At 47.6% G+C, this 19,929-nt stretch overlaps 1 protein-coding gene across 2 annotated transcripts in view; it reads left to right on the forward strand.

Moving 5' to 3' along the window:
* The first annotated feature begins 1,381 nt into the window (after window positions 1–1,381).
* LOC121541521 (multiple C2 and transmembrane domain-containing protein 1) overlaps window positions 1,382–19,929 on the forward strand; it is a 50,204-nt gene continuing 31,656 nt past the window's right edge. For both annotated transcript variants that reach the window (XM_041850588.1, XM_041850589.1), the window contains exon 1: window positions 1,382–1,990. In XM_041850588.1, coding sequence (XP_041706522.1) covers window positions 1,472–1,990 — 519 coding nt within the window. In that variant the 5' untranslated portion in view covers window positions 1,382–1,471. The remainder of the gene's footprint in view (window positions 1,991–19,929) is intronic.

Consider the following 19,929-nt stretch of genomic DNA (forward strand, 5'->3'; position numbering starts at 1 on the left):
ATCCTCTTCTGGATCATCCAAATGCACTCTAGCAAACTTCAGACGGGCCTGGACATGTACTGGCTTAAGCAGGGGGACACGTCTGGCACTGCAGGATTTGAGTCCCTGGCGACGTAGTGTGTTACTGATGGTAGGCTTTGTTACTTTGGTCCCAGCTCTCTGCAGGTCATTCACTAGGTTCCCCCGTGTGGTTCTGGGATTTTTGCTCACCGTTCTTGTGATCATTTTGACCCCACGGGGTGAGATCTTGCGTGGAGCCCCAGATCGAGGGAGATTATCAGTGGTCTTGTATGTCTTCCATTTCCTAATAATTGCTCCCACAGTTGATTTCTTCAAAACCAAGATGCTTACCTATTGCAGATTCAGTCTTCCCAGCCTGGTGCAGGTCTACAATTTTGTTTCTGGTGTCCTTTGACAGCTCTTTGGTCTTGGCCATAGTGGAGTTTGGAGTGTGACTGTTTGAGGTTGTGGACAGGTGTCTTTTATACTGATAACAAGTTCAAACAGGTGCCATTAATACAGGTAACGAGTGGAGGACAGAGGAGCCTCTTAAAGAAGAAGTTACAGGTCTGTGAGAGACAGAAATCTTGCTTGTTTGTAGGTGACCAAATACTTATTTTCCACCATAATTTGCAAATAAATTCATTAAAAATCCTACAATGTGATTTTCTGGATTTTTTCTCCTCAATTTGTCTGTCATAGTTGACCTGTACCTATGATGAAAATTACAGGCCTCTCTCATCTTTTTAAGTGGGAGAACTTGCACAATTGGTGGCTGACTAAATACTTTTTTTCCCCACTGTATGCCTCAATGCAGTGGCTTTTTGGCAACCAATCCAGTGAGAGTGAATGTCATTCCAGGTAATCTGTTCTGTTATATTTAATAAAATCTGACTAACCCAGTGAACTGCTTTCTGATGGTGTTTGCATGTTTAGGTAAAAATACAAATAATGTCCCGTTTGGAACACTGACAATCAAATAGGATTTAATTTTTTGTGCCTTCACCCCTGGGTTAAATTGGTTTATTTAACCAGCTTGGTGTAAAATAACACCATGTCTAGTTTGATGGTAGGCTACTCACATTATGCAATATTCATTTGATCATTTATTATGGATAAGCCTATTAGTTTGTAGTCTACCTGATGTTGGCAGTGTCCAGACAGGAATCTTTTGGCATCCTGCTGGCTGTTGAATAGGCTTGTTTTGAAACACCCCCTTTGCAGAGTATTCTACCATTCACTGCAAATCAGCCTACTTCCGCGTAAAGCAATTAGGCTACTATCACTCACTCCATTGGTCTACACAACAGAGAGCATCTAAGCAACATCGCAGTGTCAGACTTCAAAGGGAAAACTGCTTAAAGCGCAGTACCTGCTGGTCTCCAGAGCGCCGCGTCAGTCCATCAGGCTGTGACACTTATCGTTTCGAAAGCAGCAGCGCACCACACAGAGAGAGAAAGAGCAGGAGAGAATGGAGAGAAGTGAAGAGAACGACGATGAACCCTCCTCGTCCTCGTCCCACCAAAACACAATGTGGAAACAATTTCAAGCGAGAGCCAAACCCATCCTTAGCCCTAAACTCAGCGCCAGAAACCCAGATGAGAAAAAGGAGAGGGGATCATTGTGGATGTTTCGGAAGAAGAAAAAGCACCCTGTTTTGGACCGGGTGATCTCCTCCTCGCAGCCCGACCTATTCTCCGCACCGGTGGGTTTGGACTTGCAGGAGTCGCCCCTCTGCGGCAAAGTGGACCCGAACACCAGCCACAGCTCCAGACAGGCGGGCGAAGAAACGATGCAGCACGAAACACAGAGTGTCGTTGGCGGCTCGGGAATCCCGAAGCCCACGCTAGTACAGTTGGTGCAGTCCCACCACAAGAGCTCTTCGCTGGGGTCCTCGTGCCTGGAGAGGCTGGTTACAGACCCTTCAGCAAGTGGTAGTGACAGCGATGGAGGGGAGAAGGAGGCACAGCTGGATAAAACTGACCTGCAGGTAAGGATCAATGAAACAGGGAGACCACTATAGCCTTTCTCTATTAGCCCTACATGAGTAATTTATTTGCAGCATGTACATGGAGCCTATAGACATCATGTGGGCTATAGTAGCAATATTAGCGATATAGGCTATTCAGATTTGTACTGTACTACCCCATTACAATATATTATAGCTCTAACACTCCTCTGGATAATATTTTGTTACCTATATTTAGGTTTGTAGGCTAACCATCATTTCCATTGAAGCTGCTAAAATAGACTACTATGATGGTGTAAAACAGCACCAGCATCATTAAAGGAAGTTACCTTTAGCTAACAACCAAAGACAATAGTACCTTGGGATGCTCGCCAAACAAATATGAACAGTATAATTTGTTTAACAGTTCATTTGGTTAAGTAAACATTCATTGCAAAACAATACCTGCAGGACAGCTGTAATCTATACCTGCATCCTGACCAGACCTGTTGACTACAGGTTACAGTTTTGTGTCTTTACACACTGACAAGACAGATGATATTTAATAAAATAAGAAAAACACAATCCCTGGGTTATGGGAAGGGAGGGGGTAATAGAAGTATATATATATATATATATATATATATATATATATATATATATATATATATATATATATATATATATATATAATTAGACAAAATATCTCATTTCCTTTAAGACTCAACTGTGGCAATTGGTGCCCAAATGGGTCTGAGATAAGACAATGTAATACCATAGTGTTTCTGAAAAGGGGAATGTGTGTGTGTTTGTTGTGTGGGGAAGGGAGTAGTATGATCTAAGAGTATGGAGCCAGATAGCTGCCAAAGGTTTGGACACACCTACTCATTAAAGGGTTTTTCTTTATTTGTACTATTTTCCACATTGTATAATAATAGTGAAGACATCAAAACTATGAAATAACACATATGGAATCATGTAGTAACCAAAAAAGTGTTAAACAAATCAAAATATATGTTATATTTGAGATTCTAATAATTTTAGAACTCTATTTGTGTTTTATAAATGTTTTCATTATAGGCCTCCCCTTAAAAAGAGAGCCCTAGCTCACAGGCCTCTAAATATAGCCTCTAAATACATTTTAAACAAAACAGTTGAAGAAGCACAGGCAGTGGCTGATGGGGAAAACATATCTGGCAATAAGAATAGGCTATAGATAGTCTCGACCATTTGGGACCCCTTGGCTATTTCGCTCAAGACAAGTTATAGCCAAGATTTAATCAATATTTTGTTTTGTCTCATTTATTGAGATGGATATAGTCTCTGCGTGATGGGGTTGGTGATAAAAAGCGGGACGTTATTGTTTGTTTGCGGGATGTGGGACAAAGGGCAAAAATACGGGACTGTCCCGCACAAACCGGGACATGTGGTCACCCTAGTTCTGTGGTCACCAACCTTTTCTAGGTCAAGATCACTTTCTGAGTCAAAATGCAAGCCGAGATCTACCACTCAGATTTATTTTAAACATGACTTTAAAAAACGTAAGCCTATGCAACATTAACCAATTAAAAATCATTCTGTAGAAATGAGGTTTGTGCAGTAGGCTATAAGCCCATTACATTATCTGTCAGGACTTCCGCTGAGGCTGCCCCCCCTCCTTGTTCGGGCAGGCTTCGGCGTTCGTCGTCACCGGAGTACTAGCTACTGCCGATCCCATTCTCATCACTCCACTTGTCATGTCTTGTCAATCACACACACCTGGTGCTCATTCCCCTAATTAGTATGTGTATAAGTGTTCCCTCTGTTCCCCTTGTCCTTGTGAGTGATTGTTTGTTGTGAGAGCGTGTAGCTCGGTTGAGCTACATTTCACTGTGTTATTGCCAAGGTGGATGTTTTCCCTCGTATAGTTTCGTTTGACGCTTGGGGCGTTTGATTTATGCAAACTGATTCAACTCTGGACTTCGGTATTTTACCTCCTGCACCTGACTCCTTCTTTCACACCTCGTCACAGAATCACTCACCTCATCTGATATGGAGTCAGCAGGAGCAGACCGCATGCCTGGAGTTGTGGCAAGGGTCCAGGAGCATTCCTCGATGTTGGCCAGCTTGGGGGAAACGATGGATCAGGTTCTTCAGGTGGTAGAATGCCTGGAGAGGAGAGGATCTGATCTATCGAGACCAGCTGGTCAACCGGATCCAGCCACCTACACCCCAGCCTCTGGAGGGATCCAGATATCCCGGCCACCAGCGTTTGATGGGACGGCAACGCGATGTAAGGGATTCCTACTCCAACTGGAGTTGTATTTCTCCAGTATCAGGCCGGAGCCCCGGGAGCGGGAGAAGGTATCCGTCCTCGTTTCTTGCCTTTGTGGGAGAGCCCTGGAGTGGGCCAACGCGGTGTGGAACGAGGGAGGTACCGCGTTGGAGAACTACGGGGAGTTTATTTGCCTCTTTCGGGACGTTTTTGATCACCCGCCTGAGGGTCGAGAGGCGGGCGAACGACTTGTTCATCTGAGGCAGGGGACGAGGACCGCTCAGGACTACGCGCTGGAGTTCCGGACGCTGGCAGCGGGGTCCGGGTGGAACGAGCGGGCCCTGATCGACCATTTCTGGTGCCACCTAAGGGAGGACGTCTGACGGGAGCTTGCCTGCCGGGATGCCATGCTATCGTTTTCTCAACTGGTGGACATGGCCATCCGGCTGGACAATCTGCTAGCAGCCAGAGGACGTCCTGGTTGGGGTCTGCCCGTTCCCACTCCGGACGACTCTGACCCCGAGCAGATGGAGCTAGGGGGAGCCGCCGGTCGAGAGAGCACAGGAGGACAGCGACAGTGCCACTTTGGTGTCACGAAGGGTCAATCCACCTCACGTCGCAGTCAACGTTCTTTTGGGTCTGGAGGCGGTAGGCAGGGTATTCACGCATCACCCCAGGTAACAAACGTGTTCAGAGCCCTTTGCGGCGCACTGTACTTTATCTATCTCCTTTTCCGATCACTTGGTAGGTTCCCAGTGTAAGGTGCTAGTCGATTCAGGCGCAGCTGGGAATTTTATGGACAGGGCATTTGCACACCGTCAAGGCATTTCATTGCTTCCCCCAACCATTCCACTCCCCATCAGAGCACTTGATAGTCGACCATTAGGGTCCGGGATGGTTAAGGAAGTTATGGTACCAGTCACCATGATTACGCAGGAGACGCATGTTGAGCAGATCACCTTTATGATTATTGAGTCTCCTGCTTACCCTGTAGTCTTGGGTATCCCGTGGTTAGCCCTTCACAACTCCAATTTCTCATGGCCGCAGAGGGTTGTTACGGGGTGGTCGCGTGAGTGTCCAGGTAGGTGTCTAGGTGTTTCCGTTGGTGCAACCACGGTGGAAAGTCCAGACGGTACCCCCACCGTGCGCATTCCCCCCGAATACCATGATCTGGCGCTCGCGTTTTCCAAGACGCAAGCGACTAAATTAGACGCTGTACCTCCCAGGAGTCATGTGTATCCCCTGTCGCATGCGGAAACGGAGGCTATGGAAATATACGTCACCGAGTCCCTGCGCCAGGGGTATATACGTCCCTCCACTTCACCTGCCTCCTCGAGTTTCTTCTTTGTGAAGAAGAAAGATGACGGTTTACGCCCGTGCATTGATTATCGACCACTGAATAATGTGACGGTACGATTTAGTTATCCTCTTCCCCTCATTCCTTCAGTGATTGAGTCAATGCATGGGGCCCATTTTTTCACCAAATTAGACCTCAGGAGTGCCTACAACCTGGTGCGTATTCGGGAAGGGGATGAGTGGAAAACAGCTTTCAGCACAACCTCAGGGCATTATGAATACCTGGTGATGCCCTACGGTTTGATGAGTGCTCCATCCGTTTTCCAGTCCTTTGTGAACGAGGTGTTTCGGGACATGCTTGGTCGCGGTGTGGTGGTCTACATCGATGACCTCCTGGTGTATTCCGCTACGCGCGCCGAGCATGTGTCCCTGGTTCGCAAAGTACTGGTCCGACTGCTGGAAAATAATCTTTATGCCAAGGCAGAGAAGTGTGAGTTTTTCCAGCAGTCAATCTCCTTCCTCGGATATCGCATTACCACCACAGGTGTGGAGATGGAGGGAGACCGCATTGCAGCCGTGCGTAATTGGCCGACTCCAACCATGGTAAAGGAGGTGCAGCGCTTCCTTGGCTTTGCCAACTACTATCAAAGGTTTATTCGGGGCTTTGGCAAGATCGCAGCTCCCATTACCTCCTTGTTGAAGGGTGGGCCGTCCCGGCTCCGCTGGTCTGCTGAGGCTGATTTGGCCTTCAGTAGATTGCGGGGTCTGTTCACCTCAGCCCCGGTACTGGCTCACCTGATCCATCACTACCGTTCGTAGTGGAGGTGGATGCGTCCGAGGTAGGGATAGGAGCTGTCTTATCCCAACGCTCGAGCACGCCACCCAAGCTCCGCCCCTGTGCCTTCTTTTCTAAGAAGCTCAGCTCGGCGGAGCAGAACTACGGCATTGGTGATCGGGAGCTGCTGGCTGTTGTCTGAGCTTTGACGGTATGGAGACATTGGCTCGAAGGGGCGAAACACCCTTTCCTCGTCTGGACAGACCACCGTAACCTGGAGTACATTCGGGCAGCGAGGAGGCTGAATCCTCGCCAGGCCAGGTGGGCCCTCTTCTTCACCCGGTTTGATTTCACACTCTCATACATTCCAGCTATGAAGAACGTGAAGGCAGATGCACTGTCTCGGCTGTATGACACAGAGGAGAGGCCCAGAGACAATACCCCCATACTCCCGGCCTCATACATTGTGGTGCCGGTAGTATGGGCGATGGACGCAGATATAGCATAGCCATTACGCACAGATCCATCTCCACCGCAGAGTCCAGGTGGGCTGCAGTACGTGCCTGCGCTTATCCGTGATCGTCTGATCTACTGGGCACACACGTCACCCTCCTCTGGTCATCCAGGTATCGGTCGTACAATGCGCTGCCTGACCGAGAAGTACTGGTGGCCTACCTTGGCTAGGGACGTGAGGGTGTATGTTTCCTCATGCTCAGTGTGCGCCCAGAGTAAGGCACCTAGGCACCTCCCAGCGGGTAAGCTACAACCTTTACCAGTTCCACAACGACCATGGTCTCACCTGAGTATTGATTTTCTCACTGATCTTCCCCTCTCCCAAGGTAACACCACTATCCTGGTCGTTGTGGACCGCTTTTCAAAGTCCTGCCGCCTCCTTCCTCTGCCCGGTCTCCCCACGGCCCTACAAACTGCGGAGGCTCTGTTTACTCACGTCTTCCGGCACTACGGGGTACCAGAGGATATAGTGTCCGACCGAGGTCCCCAGTTCACGTCTAGAGTCTGGAAGGCGTTCATGGAACGTCTGGGGGTCTCGATCAGCCTGACCTCTGGTTTTCACCCCGAGAGCAATGGGCAGGTGGAAAGGGTGAATCAAGATGTGGGTAGGTTCCTGTGGACCTACTGTCAGGACCGGCCGGGGGAGTGGTCAGTGTTCCTGACATGGGCAGAATATGCTCAGAACTATCTCCGCCACTCCTCCACTAACCTAACACCCTTCCAATGTGTTTTGGGTTACCAACTGGTCCTGGCACCGTGGCACCAGAGCCAGACCGAGGCTCCCGTGGCGGATGACTGGTTTTGGCGCGCGGAGGAGACTTGGGACGCTGCCCACGTTCGCCTCCAGCGCGCCGTGCGTCGTCAGAAGGCCAACGCTGACCGCCACCGCAGGGAGGCCCCGGTGTTCGTACCGGGGGATCGCGTCTGGCTCTCGACCCGGAATCTGCCCCTCCGCCTGCCCTTCTCGGAAGCTGAGCCCGCGGTTTGTGGGGCCGTTTAAAGTCCTGAGGAGAATTAACGAGGTGACATACAGGTTGTTACTCCCCCCTGATTACCTTATTATCCCCTCGTTTCATATGTCTCTCCTCAGGCCGGTGGTAGCTGGTCCGCTCCAGGAGTCTGAGGGACAGGAGGTTCCTCCACCTCCTCTGGACATTGAGGGGGCCCCGGCGTACTCGGTCTGTTCCATCCTGGATTCGAGGCGTCGGGTGGGGGGCCTTCAGTATCTCGTGGAGTGGGAGGGGTACGGTCCGGAGGAACGGTGCTGGGTCCCAAGGTGGGACATCCTCGATCCCTCCCTGTTGAGGGATTTCCACCGTCGCCATCCGACTCGCCCTGCTCGGCGTCCTCCTGGCCGTCCCCGATGCCGGGGTCGATGCACTGCTGGAGCCGCGCGTCGGGGGGGTACTGTCACAACTTCCGCCGAGGCTGCCCCCCCTCCTGGTTCAGGCAGGCTTCGGCATTCGTCGTCACCGGAGTACTAGCTACTGCCGATCCCATTCTCATCACTCCACTTGTCATGTCTTGTCAATCACACACACCTGGTGCTCATTCCCCTAATTAGTATGCGTATAAGTGTTCCCTCTGTGCCCCCTTGTCTTTGTGAACGATTGTTTGTTGTGAGAGCGTGTAGCTCAGTTGGTCTACATTTCACTGTGTTATTGCCAAGGTGGATGTTTTCCCTTGTATAGTTTCGTTTGACGCTTGGGGCGTTTGATTTATGCAAACGGTTAAACTCTGGACTTCTTTCACACCTCGTCACATTATCACTTCATATTGGCTATGCTTGAATTGCCCTGCCAATGTTGTTCTTCCTAGACCATTTTGAAATTATATTTAAAATATGTAGGTATATGATCACACTAGTAATATATAATGTGTTGTATTACTTGTGAGGCACAGCTAAATGAGCATAATAAATCGTTTTTATAAAAAAAATTTAACCATTGCTTCTCTCTACTTGTACCACTCTCATGAACAGTAAAACTAAAACCTCATCCTATTTAGCAATGACAAAATGGCCGACATTTCAATAAACTCTTAGGGAAGAAAATAATTCAGAAAAGAAAGGACGCACAGTAGAACTTGACAGTCTTGATCAGTCTTCCATGAAGCGAATGTGCTTAGTGGCCTCCTTGGCCCAGGCTATGCTATCATTACATATTAAATCCTCCAGAGCTTGAGACTCTAGGCCTATGCATTGTCTATTCTTTGTTGAATCCTGGGTTGAATTGAAACAATAGCTGTTGATGACTTTGAAAATGCTATATAGGTCTTAATAGCATCATTGATGATATATGAGTGGAATGACGTTGATAGCAACAGTGAATCTATTTAGTTTTTAAGTGGAGATCTCTCAACAATCATTCTTACGATAGCACATTGGTAGTCTGTGACAAATATCATAGCTAAGCAGGGCTTGGTAAATAAAACCCTGGAGACCAAAGGGTAGCTGTAGATAGATCAATTATCCAGTAGGAGGTGCTGCCCAGCCTATATTATTTGTTTTATGATAGTGGATATAACATTGAAGATCTGACGTTGTTCTACGTACAAATTCAACATATTTTATACAAGGTTTTGAAATTTGGTAACCATGATGACATAATCCTGTGGATGAAATTTCACCCTCAAAACAACAGTTTTTTCAAATCAAATGTATTTTCCATATAAATTTCACATCACAAAACAGTGACAAATTATGTTGAAACAACGTTGATTCAACCAGTTTGTGCCCAGTGGGTATTTTCAATTTCATTTGCCTTGTGCAGAACAGCCAGCTTGATTTCCCAAGTATGATTGTGTTTTTGTATTCATTACAGAAATACACAACTGTTTGCCAGAAAGTATTGCGATGGAAGGGAGAGAGAGAGCAGCAGGAGAAAGAGAGAGTTTATGGATAGAGGAACAGAGTGAGAAGGGGAGAGAGAGAGAGAGATGTTTATGATGAGAGAGGGACAAAGTGTGACACTCTGGCTCCAGGGACTCTCATTGTTGAGCCAGGGTTGTTATTTTCATTTAGGGTGTATTTCTATGTTGGATCTAGTTGTTCATTTCTATGTTTGGTTTTGTTGTTGATTAGTCATATGACTCCCAATTGGAGGTAACGAGTGTCAGCTGTCGGCTCGTTATCTCTGATTGGGAGCCATATTTATACTGTGTGGTTTCACCTGGGTTTTGTGGGTTTTTGTTCCTGTACAGTATTTATAACTGTGGACTTCACTAGTCGTCTTGGTTTATTGTTTTTGTCGTTCGTGTACTTTTCTCTAATAAAGTCATGTTCGTTCAACGCGCTGCGTTTTGGTCTCCTTCGCTCATTGACGACCGTGACAGAAAAACCCACCATAAAAGGACCAAGCGGCGTGTCAAGCGGCAACAGGATCCACCTACACAGGATTTATATCCACCCATAAAGGATTCATGGACATGGGAGGAGATTCTGGATGGTAAGGGGCCTTGGGCACAACCGGGAGAATATCGCCGTCCTCGTGAAGAGCTGGAGGCAGCTAAAGCCGAAGGCGGCGATATGAGGAGGCAGCACGGAGGCAAGACTGGAAGCCTGTGGGTACTACCCAAGAATTTCTTGGGGGGGCTAAGAGGAGTGTGGCGAAGTCAGGTAGGAGACCTGCGCCTACTCCCTGGACTGACCGTGGAGAGCGAGAGTACGGGCAGACACCGTGTTACGCAGTTGAGCGCATGGTGTCTCCTGTACGCAGGCATAGCCCGGTTCGGTACAGTCCAGCTCCACGTATCGGCCGGGCCAGATTGAGTGTTGAGCCGGATGTCATGAAGCCGGTCCCACGCAGCTGGTCACCAGTGCGTCTCCTCGGGCCGGCGTACATGGCACCAGCCTTGCGCATGGTGTTCCCGGTTCGCCCACATAGGCCGGTGCGGGTTATTACACCTCCCCGTACTGGTCGGGCGACGGGGAGCATCAACCCAGGGAAGGTTGGGCAGGCTCAGTGCTCAAGGGAGCCAGTACGCCTGCACGGTCCGGGTATTTCGGTACCACCTCCTCGCTCCAGCCCAGTACCACCAGTACCTACACCACGCACCAGGTTTCCAGTGCGTCTTCAGAGCCCTGTGTCTCCTCCACGCACTGGCTCTATGGTGCGTGTCTCCAGCCTTTTACCACCAGTGCATACACCACGCACCAAGCCTCCTGTGTGTTCCCCGAGTCCTGTGCGTCCTGTTGCTGCTCTCCGCACTAGGCGTTATGTGAGTCCCCAGGGTCCAGCATGCCCTGTTCCGGCTCCCCGCACTAGGCGTTATGTGAGTCCCCAGGGTCCAGCATGCCCTGTTCCGGCTCTCCGCACTAGGCGTTATGTGAGTCCCCAGGGTCCAGCATGCCCTGTTCCGGCTCCCCGCACTAGGCGTTATGTGAGTCCCCAGGGTCCAGCATGCCCTGTTCCGGCTCTCCGCACTAGGCGTTATGTGAGTCCCCAGGGTCCAGCATGCCCTGTTCCGGCTCTCCGCACTAGGCGTTATGTGCGTTCCCAGGGTCCAGCAAGCCCTGTTGCTTCTCTCCGCACTAGCCCTGAGATGCGTGTCCTCAGCCCGGTACCTCCTGTTCCGGCACCACGCACCAGGCCTACGATGCGCCTCAGACGGCCAGAGTCTGCCGTCTGCCCAACGGGGCCTGAACTGTCCGTCTGCCCAACGCCGTCTGAACTGTCCGTCTGCCCAACGCCGTCTGAACTGTCCGTCTGCCAAGCGCCGCAGGAACTGCCCGTCTGTACTGAGCCTGCAAAGCCGCCCGTCTGCCATGAGCCTTCAGAGCCGTCCGCCAGACCGGAGCCGCTAGAGCTCTCCGCCAGACAGGATCAGCCAGAGCCTTCCGCCAGACAGGATCAGCCAGAGCCTTCCGCCAGACAGGATCAGCCAGAGCCTTCCGCCAGACAGGATCAGCCAGAGCCTTCCGCCAGACAGGATCAGCCAGAGCCTTCCGCCAGACAGGATCAGCCAGAGCCTTCCGCCAGACAGGATCAGCCAGAGCCGTCCAGCCAGGATCCGCCAGAGCCCCTTAGTCAGGTACTGTCCCTTAGTCCGGTGCTGCCCCTTAGTCCGGTGCCGCCCCTTAATCCAGTGGGGGTTAGTTGGGGGTGGTCATGTGGAGGGGGCTACGGAAGCGGATAGTGACTAAGGTGGGGTGGGGACCACGACCTGGGCCAGAGCCGCCACCATGGACAGACGCCCACCCAGACCCTCCCCTAGACTGTATGCTGGTGCGCCCGGAGTGCGCACCTTTAGGAGGGGGTACTGTGACACTCTGGCTCCATGGACTTTGATATTTGAGCCAGGGTGTATTTTGTTTTGTTGGGTATTTGGGTGTATTTCGATGTTGGTAGTTCTGTTGTGTGTATTTCTAGGTTTGCCTTTCTGTTGGGTTCATTTCTAGGTTTGGTCTAAGACTCCCAATCGGAGGTAACGAGTGTCAGCTGTCGGCTCGTTATCTCTGATTGGGAGCCATATTTAATCTGTATGTTTGCTTGTTGGGTTTGTGGGTTTTTGTTCCTTTTGGTCAGTGTACCGTAGGACTTCACATTCGTCATTTGTTTGTTGTTTTCGTGGTTGCTTTTATTTAAATAAAGTCATCATGTTCACTCCACGCGCTGCGTATTGGTCCGTTTCCTCAGACGATCGTGACACAAAGAGAGTCTCATTTGACCAAATGTGTTTTTGCAGACTGAGCCATTTACATTACATTTACATTTTAGTCATTTAGCAGACGCTCTTATCCAGAGCTACTTACAGTTAGTGAGTAAATACAATATTATTATATATTTTTTTTTCATACTGGCCCCCCGTGGGAATCGAACCCACAACCCTGGCGTTGCAAACGCCATGCTCTACCAACTGAGCTACATCCCTGCCGGCCATTCCCTCCCATACCCTGGACAACGCTAGGCCAATTGTGCGCCGCCCCATGGGTCATGAGTCATACCCATTACATCCACACACTACAGCGTGTTGGAATTCCGGATCTAGATATATAATCCTACATGTTTTTATTCTATTCTAGACAGGTCTTGCATCATGCTGGAGAGAGGGAAGGAAGAAGAGAGGGATTATGGAGAGAGAGAGATTGTGTAGAGAGGGACAGAACGAGTAATAGAAAGAGAAATAGTGAAGGGGGAGTGATTATGGAGAAAAGGAGTGAGTAAGAGAAAAGGAGTGAGTAAAAGAGGTGTGTGTATTGATGTGTGTTTCGGAGAGAGGACGACAGAGAGCGTACAATATTCCCGTACCGCAGGGACATTTTTCAGCAGATTACCTGTCTGAGCCTGTTCTGGGGCCGACCTTTCACATTCTTGGAAAAGGAAAAATAGGGAAATAGGGGTGGAGTCTTCAGCAGGTGTTATCATGTTACAACAGGGAGCCTTTGGCTGCCAATAGGGCTCTGGTCAAAGGTAGTGCACTATGTAGGGAATATGGTGCCATTTGGGACAGAGGCTATGTGTTTGTGTTCCCAACTGTTTCCTTGCAGTAGGATGAAGTTGCCGCTAGACACTGATCTAAGGTCAAGTTAGCTTTTTACACCCTGATGGTTAAGGTTAGGATTTAGAGAGGGAAAGCTGATCCTAGATCTATGGCTAAGGGGCACTTATACTGAGAGCCTGTTTTTCTGTTTTAGATTTTAAGAAATTGCGAGAATTCTTGCCCCACACTTCCCACAGTCTCTGCCCTGCATGCCAATAAATGTGTGTGTGTGTGCGTTTGTACGTGTGTGTATGTGTGTGTATGCGTGCGTGCGTGTGTCCCCTAGTGATGCATGGGTTGACCCATAACCCCAGTCCCTGCGGTTATATCCGTGAAGCGGGTGGGTTTAGGGTCATTAAATATTGTGTGGCTGAAGGGCGGGTGTGTGGCAGGCGGGTTGAATAAAGAGAAAACAATACATTGAGGCTACATTGAGGTTTTCCTTTCATTATTTTAGTGCGTAAGCCTAAGCTTTAGGGCCTATAAATGTACGCACACAAATAGCCTACATGCCAATCACCACATGCTTTTGGGAAAGGGCAGAACAATTTAAAGTCGATCCACAGAGGCAAAAAGGACAATGCTGGAGTTTAATTCAATATGAGAAAAGCTGCGAAATGGAGAGTTGAAAATAAAGAGAAGGAGGGCCAGAAAAGTGTTTGGGAAAGATTTGGTGAAGTGGTAAACAGGATGATTATAGCAGTGCCGCTGTGTTATGTGTGATGATTGAGGCGCTATACAAATTCAACAGTCACAAGACAGGGACTTCAAATAGGTCTATGGCACGTCAAGGGAACTGTAGCCTACTGTTCAGATGGGTTAAATGGAAACTGAAATCTGGACACTGACTGTAGGTCTATAACCTCTCATATAGCCTTAATATTTACGCCTTTCAGAATTAAGCATTTCTTGCAGTAAAATTATACACCAAATGTAGGCTACATTTTTACTTGGGAACAGGAGTGGAGAAATATTATTGATATCTTTCAGCATCTTGAGAGAATGCGAATGCGCAGTTACTGTCTGTAGAGGTGCTATCTTTATCAGCATCATAAAAGCTGATAGTTGCGGATGGGTTATTAGCAATTGCAGGCGGGTGTGGGTGAACAAACAGCTGACCCGTGCACCACTAGCGTCCGCATAGAGTGTGTGTGTTTGTACATATGTGTGTGTGTGTTTGCGTGCATGCGTCTGCATAGTGTGTGTGTGTTTGCACGCGTGTGTAAGAGGCCCTCTAACCAAACTACTTGATGTGCGGAGTAAGAAAGTGAGGCAGGTACATGGACCAAAACAACTCACGTGGCTGTTCTGTGTTCTGCTTTTAATTATGAAAACCTGCAAACTTGGTAGAAGAAGTCACGGCACGTAATTTGCGACCAAAATCAAGCATTGTGTATCTGCATTGTTGTTCTACTACACACACTAAATAAATTATCTCTCCTCTGCCAATGTACAATGCATTTGGAAAGTATTCAGACCCCTTCACTTTTTCGACATTTTGTTACGTTACAGCCTTACTCTAAAATATATTAAATTAAATGTTTTCCTCATCAATCTACACACAATAACCCATAATGACAAAGTGAAAACTGTTTTTTTGTAATTGACATAAGTATTCAGACCCTTTGCTATGAGACTCAAAATTGAGACTCAAAATTGAGCTCAGGTGCATCCTGTTTCCATTGATTATCCTTGAGCTGTTTCTACAACTTGATTGGAGTCCACCTGTGGTATATTCAATTGATTGGACATGATTTGGAAAGGCACACACCTGTCTATTAAAGGTCCCAAGCCATGAGGTCAGAGGAATTGTGCGTAGAGCTCCGAGACAGGATTGTGTCGAGGCACAGATTTGGGGAAGGGTAACAAAAAATGTCTGCAGCATTGAAGTTTGGAACCACCAAGACTCTTCCTAGAGCTGGTGCCCGGCCAAACTGAGCAATTGGGGGAGAAGGGCCTTGGTCAGGGAGGTGACCAAGAACCCGATGGTCAATCTGACAGAGCTCCAGAGTTCCTCTGTGGAGATGGGAGAACCTTCCAGAAGGACAACCATCTCTGCAGCACTCAACCAATCAGGCCTTTATGGTAGAGTGGCCAGACGGAAGCCACTCCTCAGTAAAAGGCACATGACAGCCCACTTGGAGTTAGCCAAAAGGCACCTAAAGACTCTCAGACCATGAGAAATAAGATTCTCTGGTCTGATGAAACCAAGATTGAACTCTTTGGCCTGAATGCCCAGTGTCACGTCTGGAGGAAACCTGACACCATCCCTATGGCGAAGCATGGTGGAGGCAGCTTCTTGCTGTGGGGATGTTTTTTAGCAGCAGGGACTGGGAGACTAGTCAGGATCGAGGGAAAGATGAACGGAGCAAAGTACAGAGAGATCCTTGATGAAAACCTGCTCTAGAGCGCTCAGGACCTCAGACTGGGGTGAAGGTTCACCTTCCAACAGGACAACGACCCTAAGCACACAGCCAAGATAACCCAGGAGTGGCTTCGGGACAAGTCTCTGATTGTCCTTGAGTGGCCCAGCCATAGCCCGGATTTGAACCCGATCGAACATCGCTGCGGAGAACTGAAAATAGCTGTACAATGACGCTCCCCATCCAACCTGACAGAGCTTAAGAGGATCTGCAGAGAAGAATGGGGGAAACTCCCCAAATACAGGTGTGCCAAACTTGTAGCGTCATACCCAAGAAGACTTGAGGCTGTAATCGCTGCCAAAGGTGCTTCAACAAAGTACTGAGTAAAGGGTCTGAATACTTATGTAAATGTGATATATCAGTTGTCTATTTCATAATAAATTTGCAAAAAATTCTAAAAACATGTTTTTGCTTTGTCATTATGGGGTATTGCGTGTAAATTGATGAGGAAAAAATAAATACATTGAATCCATTTTAGAATAAGACTGTAACTGGAAAAAGTCAAGGGGTCTGAATACTTTTCTGAATGCACTGTATTTCCAAACATCTTATTCAGTTATGACCTTGACAGAGGAGGGATAATTTATTGCAGACGTGTCATTGAGCAGTTTAGACAAGAATCCAATTGGTCTCATTTGACATAAGTGTTGCTTTTTTCACTGTAAGAATGTAACCTGAGTTCCCAGTTCTTCCTTTGGAGAACTATGAGGACAGAAGATTAGGCCTACTGGGCATTTCTATGTAAAAAGCCCCATGTGAATTTCATAGGACCACATAAGATTTGGTGTAAAATGAAAGCTAAGAGTCTATAATTTTGTTGTTGAAATTAATAGTCCTATATAACTTTTTTCTAAAATGTTCCATCCTAAAAATAAGGAATCAGCTAATTCTTTGATTTCTGGTCAAACAGATGGAAAAGGGGACTTAGAAAAGGTCTTAAAAGGTATTAGAAATACATCCAAATACAATAATGTTGAAATAAAGACCCCTGCCAACTAATAGGGCTATGACCGCAGTCTCCATAATAACTGTTCGAATAGCAATTTTTGGGGGGACTACATGTGTTGCCATTGAAATAGCTTGAAATGGGCTTCCCCATTCAAGTCAATGATGGCATAATCGGTGGACTGGCGGCCATTGCGAGTGTACCAAAAAGAGCAAAGCAGGAAGTAAAAGCAGGAAGTAAAAGCAGGAAGTGTGCCCATCAATATGTGCTGTGATTTGTTGATTCAACTCAACTGACACAGATGCTGTAAAGAGGTCAATGAAACTCAGACCCTGGGGGATAGAAGAAGGACACCGGATTGGCGCACATTCAACAAATTGTATCTAACAAAGTGGATATTCGTCAAATCCATCATGATTTATGTATTGGAACAGGCCCACAATGTGGTTACTAAAGTCAGATTTCGATATACAGTGGGGGAAAAAAGTATTTAGTCAGCCACCAATTGTGCAAGTTCTTCCACTTAAAAAGATGAGAGAGGCCTGTAATTTTCATCATACGTACACGTGAACTATGACAGACAAATTGAGAATTTTTTTTCCTGAAAATCACATTGTAGGATTTTTAATGAATTTATTTGCAAATTATGGTGGAAAATAAGTATTTAGTCACCTACAAACAAGCAAGATTTCTGGCTCTCACAGACCTGTAAGTTCTTCTTTAAGAGGCTCCTCTGTCCTCCACAAGTTACCTGTATTAATGGCACCTGTTTGAACTTGTTATCAGTATAAAAGACACCTGTCCACAACCTCAAACAGTCACACTCCAAACTCCACTATGGCCAAGACCAAAGAGCTGTCAAAGGACACCAGAAACAAAATTGTAGACCTGCACCAGGCTGGGAAGACTGAATCTGCAATAGGTAAGCAGCTTGGTTTGAAGAAATCAACTGTGGGAGCAATTATTAGGAAATGGAAGACATACAAGACCATTGATAATCTCCCTCGATCTGGGGCTCCACGCAAGATCTCACCCCGTGGGGTCAAAATGATCACAAGAACGGTGAGCAAAAATCCCAGAACCACACGGGGGGGACCTAGTGAATGACCTGCAGAGAGCTGGGACCAAAGTAACAAAGCCTACCATCAGTAACACACTACGCCGCCAGGGACTCAAATCCTGCAGTGCCAGACGTGTCCCCCTGCTTAAGCCAGTACATGTCCAGGCCCGTCTGAAGTTTGCTAGAGTGCATTTGGATGATCCAGAAGAGGATTGGGAGAATGTCATATGGTCAGATGAAACCAAAATAGAACTTTTTGGTAAAAACTCAACTTGTCGTGTTTGGAGGACAAAGAATGCTGAGTTGCATCCAAAGAACACCATACCTACTGTGAAGCATGGGGGTGGAAACATCATGCTTTGGGGCTGTTTTTGTGCAAAGGGACCAGGACGACTGATCCGTGTAAAGGAAAGAATGAATGGGGCCATGTATCGTGAGATTTTGAGTGAAAACCTCCCTCCATCAGCAAGGGCATTGAAGATGAAACGTGGCTGGGTCTTTCAGCATGACAATGATCCCAAACACACCGCCCGGGCAACGAAGGAGTGGCTTCGTAAGAAGCATATCAAGGTCCTGGAGTGGCCTAGCCAGTCTCCAGATCTCAACCCCATAGAAAATCTTTGGAGGGAGTTGAAAGTCCGTGTTGCCCAGCGACAGCCCCAAAACATCACTGCTCTAGAGGAGATCTGCATGGAGGAATGGGCCAAAATACCAGCAACAGTGTATGAAAACCTTGTGAAGACTTACAGAAAACGTTTGACCTGTGTCATTGCCAACAAAGGGTATATAACAAAGCATTGAGAAACTTTTGTTATTGACCAAATACTTATTTTCCACCATAATTTGCAAATAAATTCATTAAAAATCCTACAATGTGATTTTCTGGATTTTTTTTCTCATTTTGTCTGTCATAGTTGATGTGTACCTATGATGAAAATTACAGGCCTCTCTCATCTTTTTAAGTGGGAGAACTTGCACAATTGGTGGCTGACTAAATATGTTTTTCCCCACTGTAGGTTGGAGTCATTAAAACTTGTTTTTCAACCACTCCACAAATTTCTTTTTAACAAACTATAGTTTTGGCAAGTCAGTTAGGACACCTACTTTGTGCAAGACACAAGTAATTTTTTCAACAATTGTTTACAGACAGATTATTTCACTTATAATTCACTGTATCACAATTCTAGTGGGTCAGAAGTTTACATACACTAAGTTGACTGTGCCTTTAAACAGCTTGGAAAATTCCAGAAAATGATGTCATGGCTTTAGAAGCTTCTGATAGGCTAATTGACATCATTTGAGTCAATTGGAGGTGTACCTGTGGATGTATTTCAAGGCCTACTTTCAAACTCTATGCCTCTTTGCTTGACATCATGGGAAAATCAAAAGAAATCAGCCAAGGCCTCAGAAAAACAATTGTAGACGGCTGCGTGGTCCCATGGTGTTTATACTTGCGTACTATTGTTTGTACAGATGAACGTGGTACCTTCAGGCGTTTGGAAATTGCTCCCAAGGATGAACCAGACTTGTTGGACTCCGATCCAACAGGTCCCAGACGTGCTCAATGGGATTGAGATCCGGGCTCTTCGCTGGCCATGGCAGAACACTGACATGCAGGAAATCACGCACAGAACGAGCAGTATGGCTGGTGGCATTGTCATGCTGGAGGGTCAGGATGAGCCTGCAGGAAGGGTACCACATGAGGGAGGAGGATGTCTTCCCTGTAACGCGCAGCGTTGAGATTGCCTGCAATGACAACAAGCTCAGTCCGATGATGCTGTGACACACCGCCCCAGACCATGACGGTCCCTCCACCTCCAAATCGATCCCCCTCCAGAGTACAGACCTCGGTGTAACGCTCATTCCTTCGATGATTAACGCGAATCCGACCATCACCCCTGGTGAGACAAAACTGCGACTCGTCATTGAAGAGCACTTTTTGCCAGTCCTGTCTGGTCCAGCGACAGTGGGTTTGTGCCCATAGGTGACGTTGTTGCCGGTGATGTCTGGTGAGGACCTGCCTTACAACAGGCCTACAAGGCCTCAGTCCGCCTATTGCGGACAGTCTGAGCACTGATGGAGGGATTGTGCGTTCCTGGTGTAACTCGGGCAGTTGTTGTTGCCATCCTGTACCTGTCCCGCAGGTGTGATGTTCGGATGTACCGATCCTGTGCAGGTGTTGTTACACTTGGTTTGCCACTGCGAGGACGATCAGCTGTCTGTCATATCTCCCT

Source organism: Coregonus clupeaformis, chromosome 27, assembly GCF_020615455.1.
Source record: "Coregonus clupeaformis isolate EN_2021a chromosome 27, ASM2061545v1, whole genome shotgun sequence".
Taxonomy (NCBI): domain Eukaryota; kingdom Metazoa; phylum Chordata; class Actinopteri; order Salmoniformes; family Salmonidae; genus Coregonus; species Coregonus clupeaformis.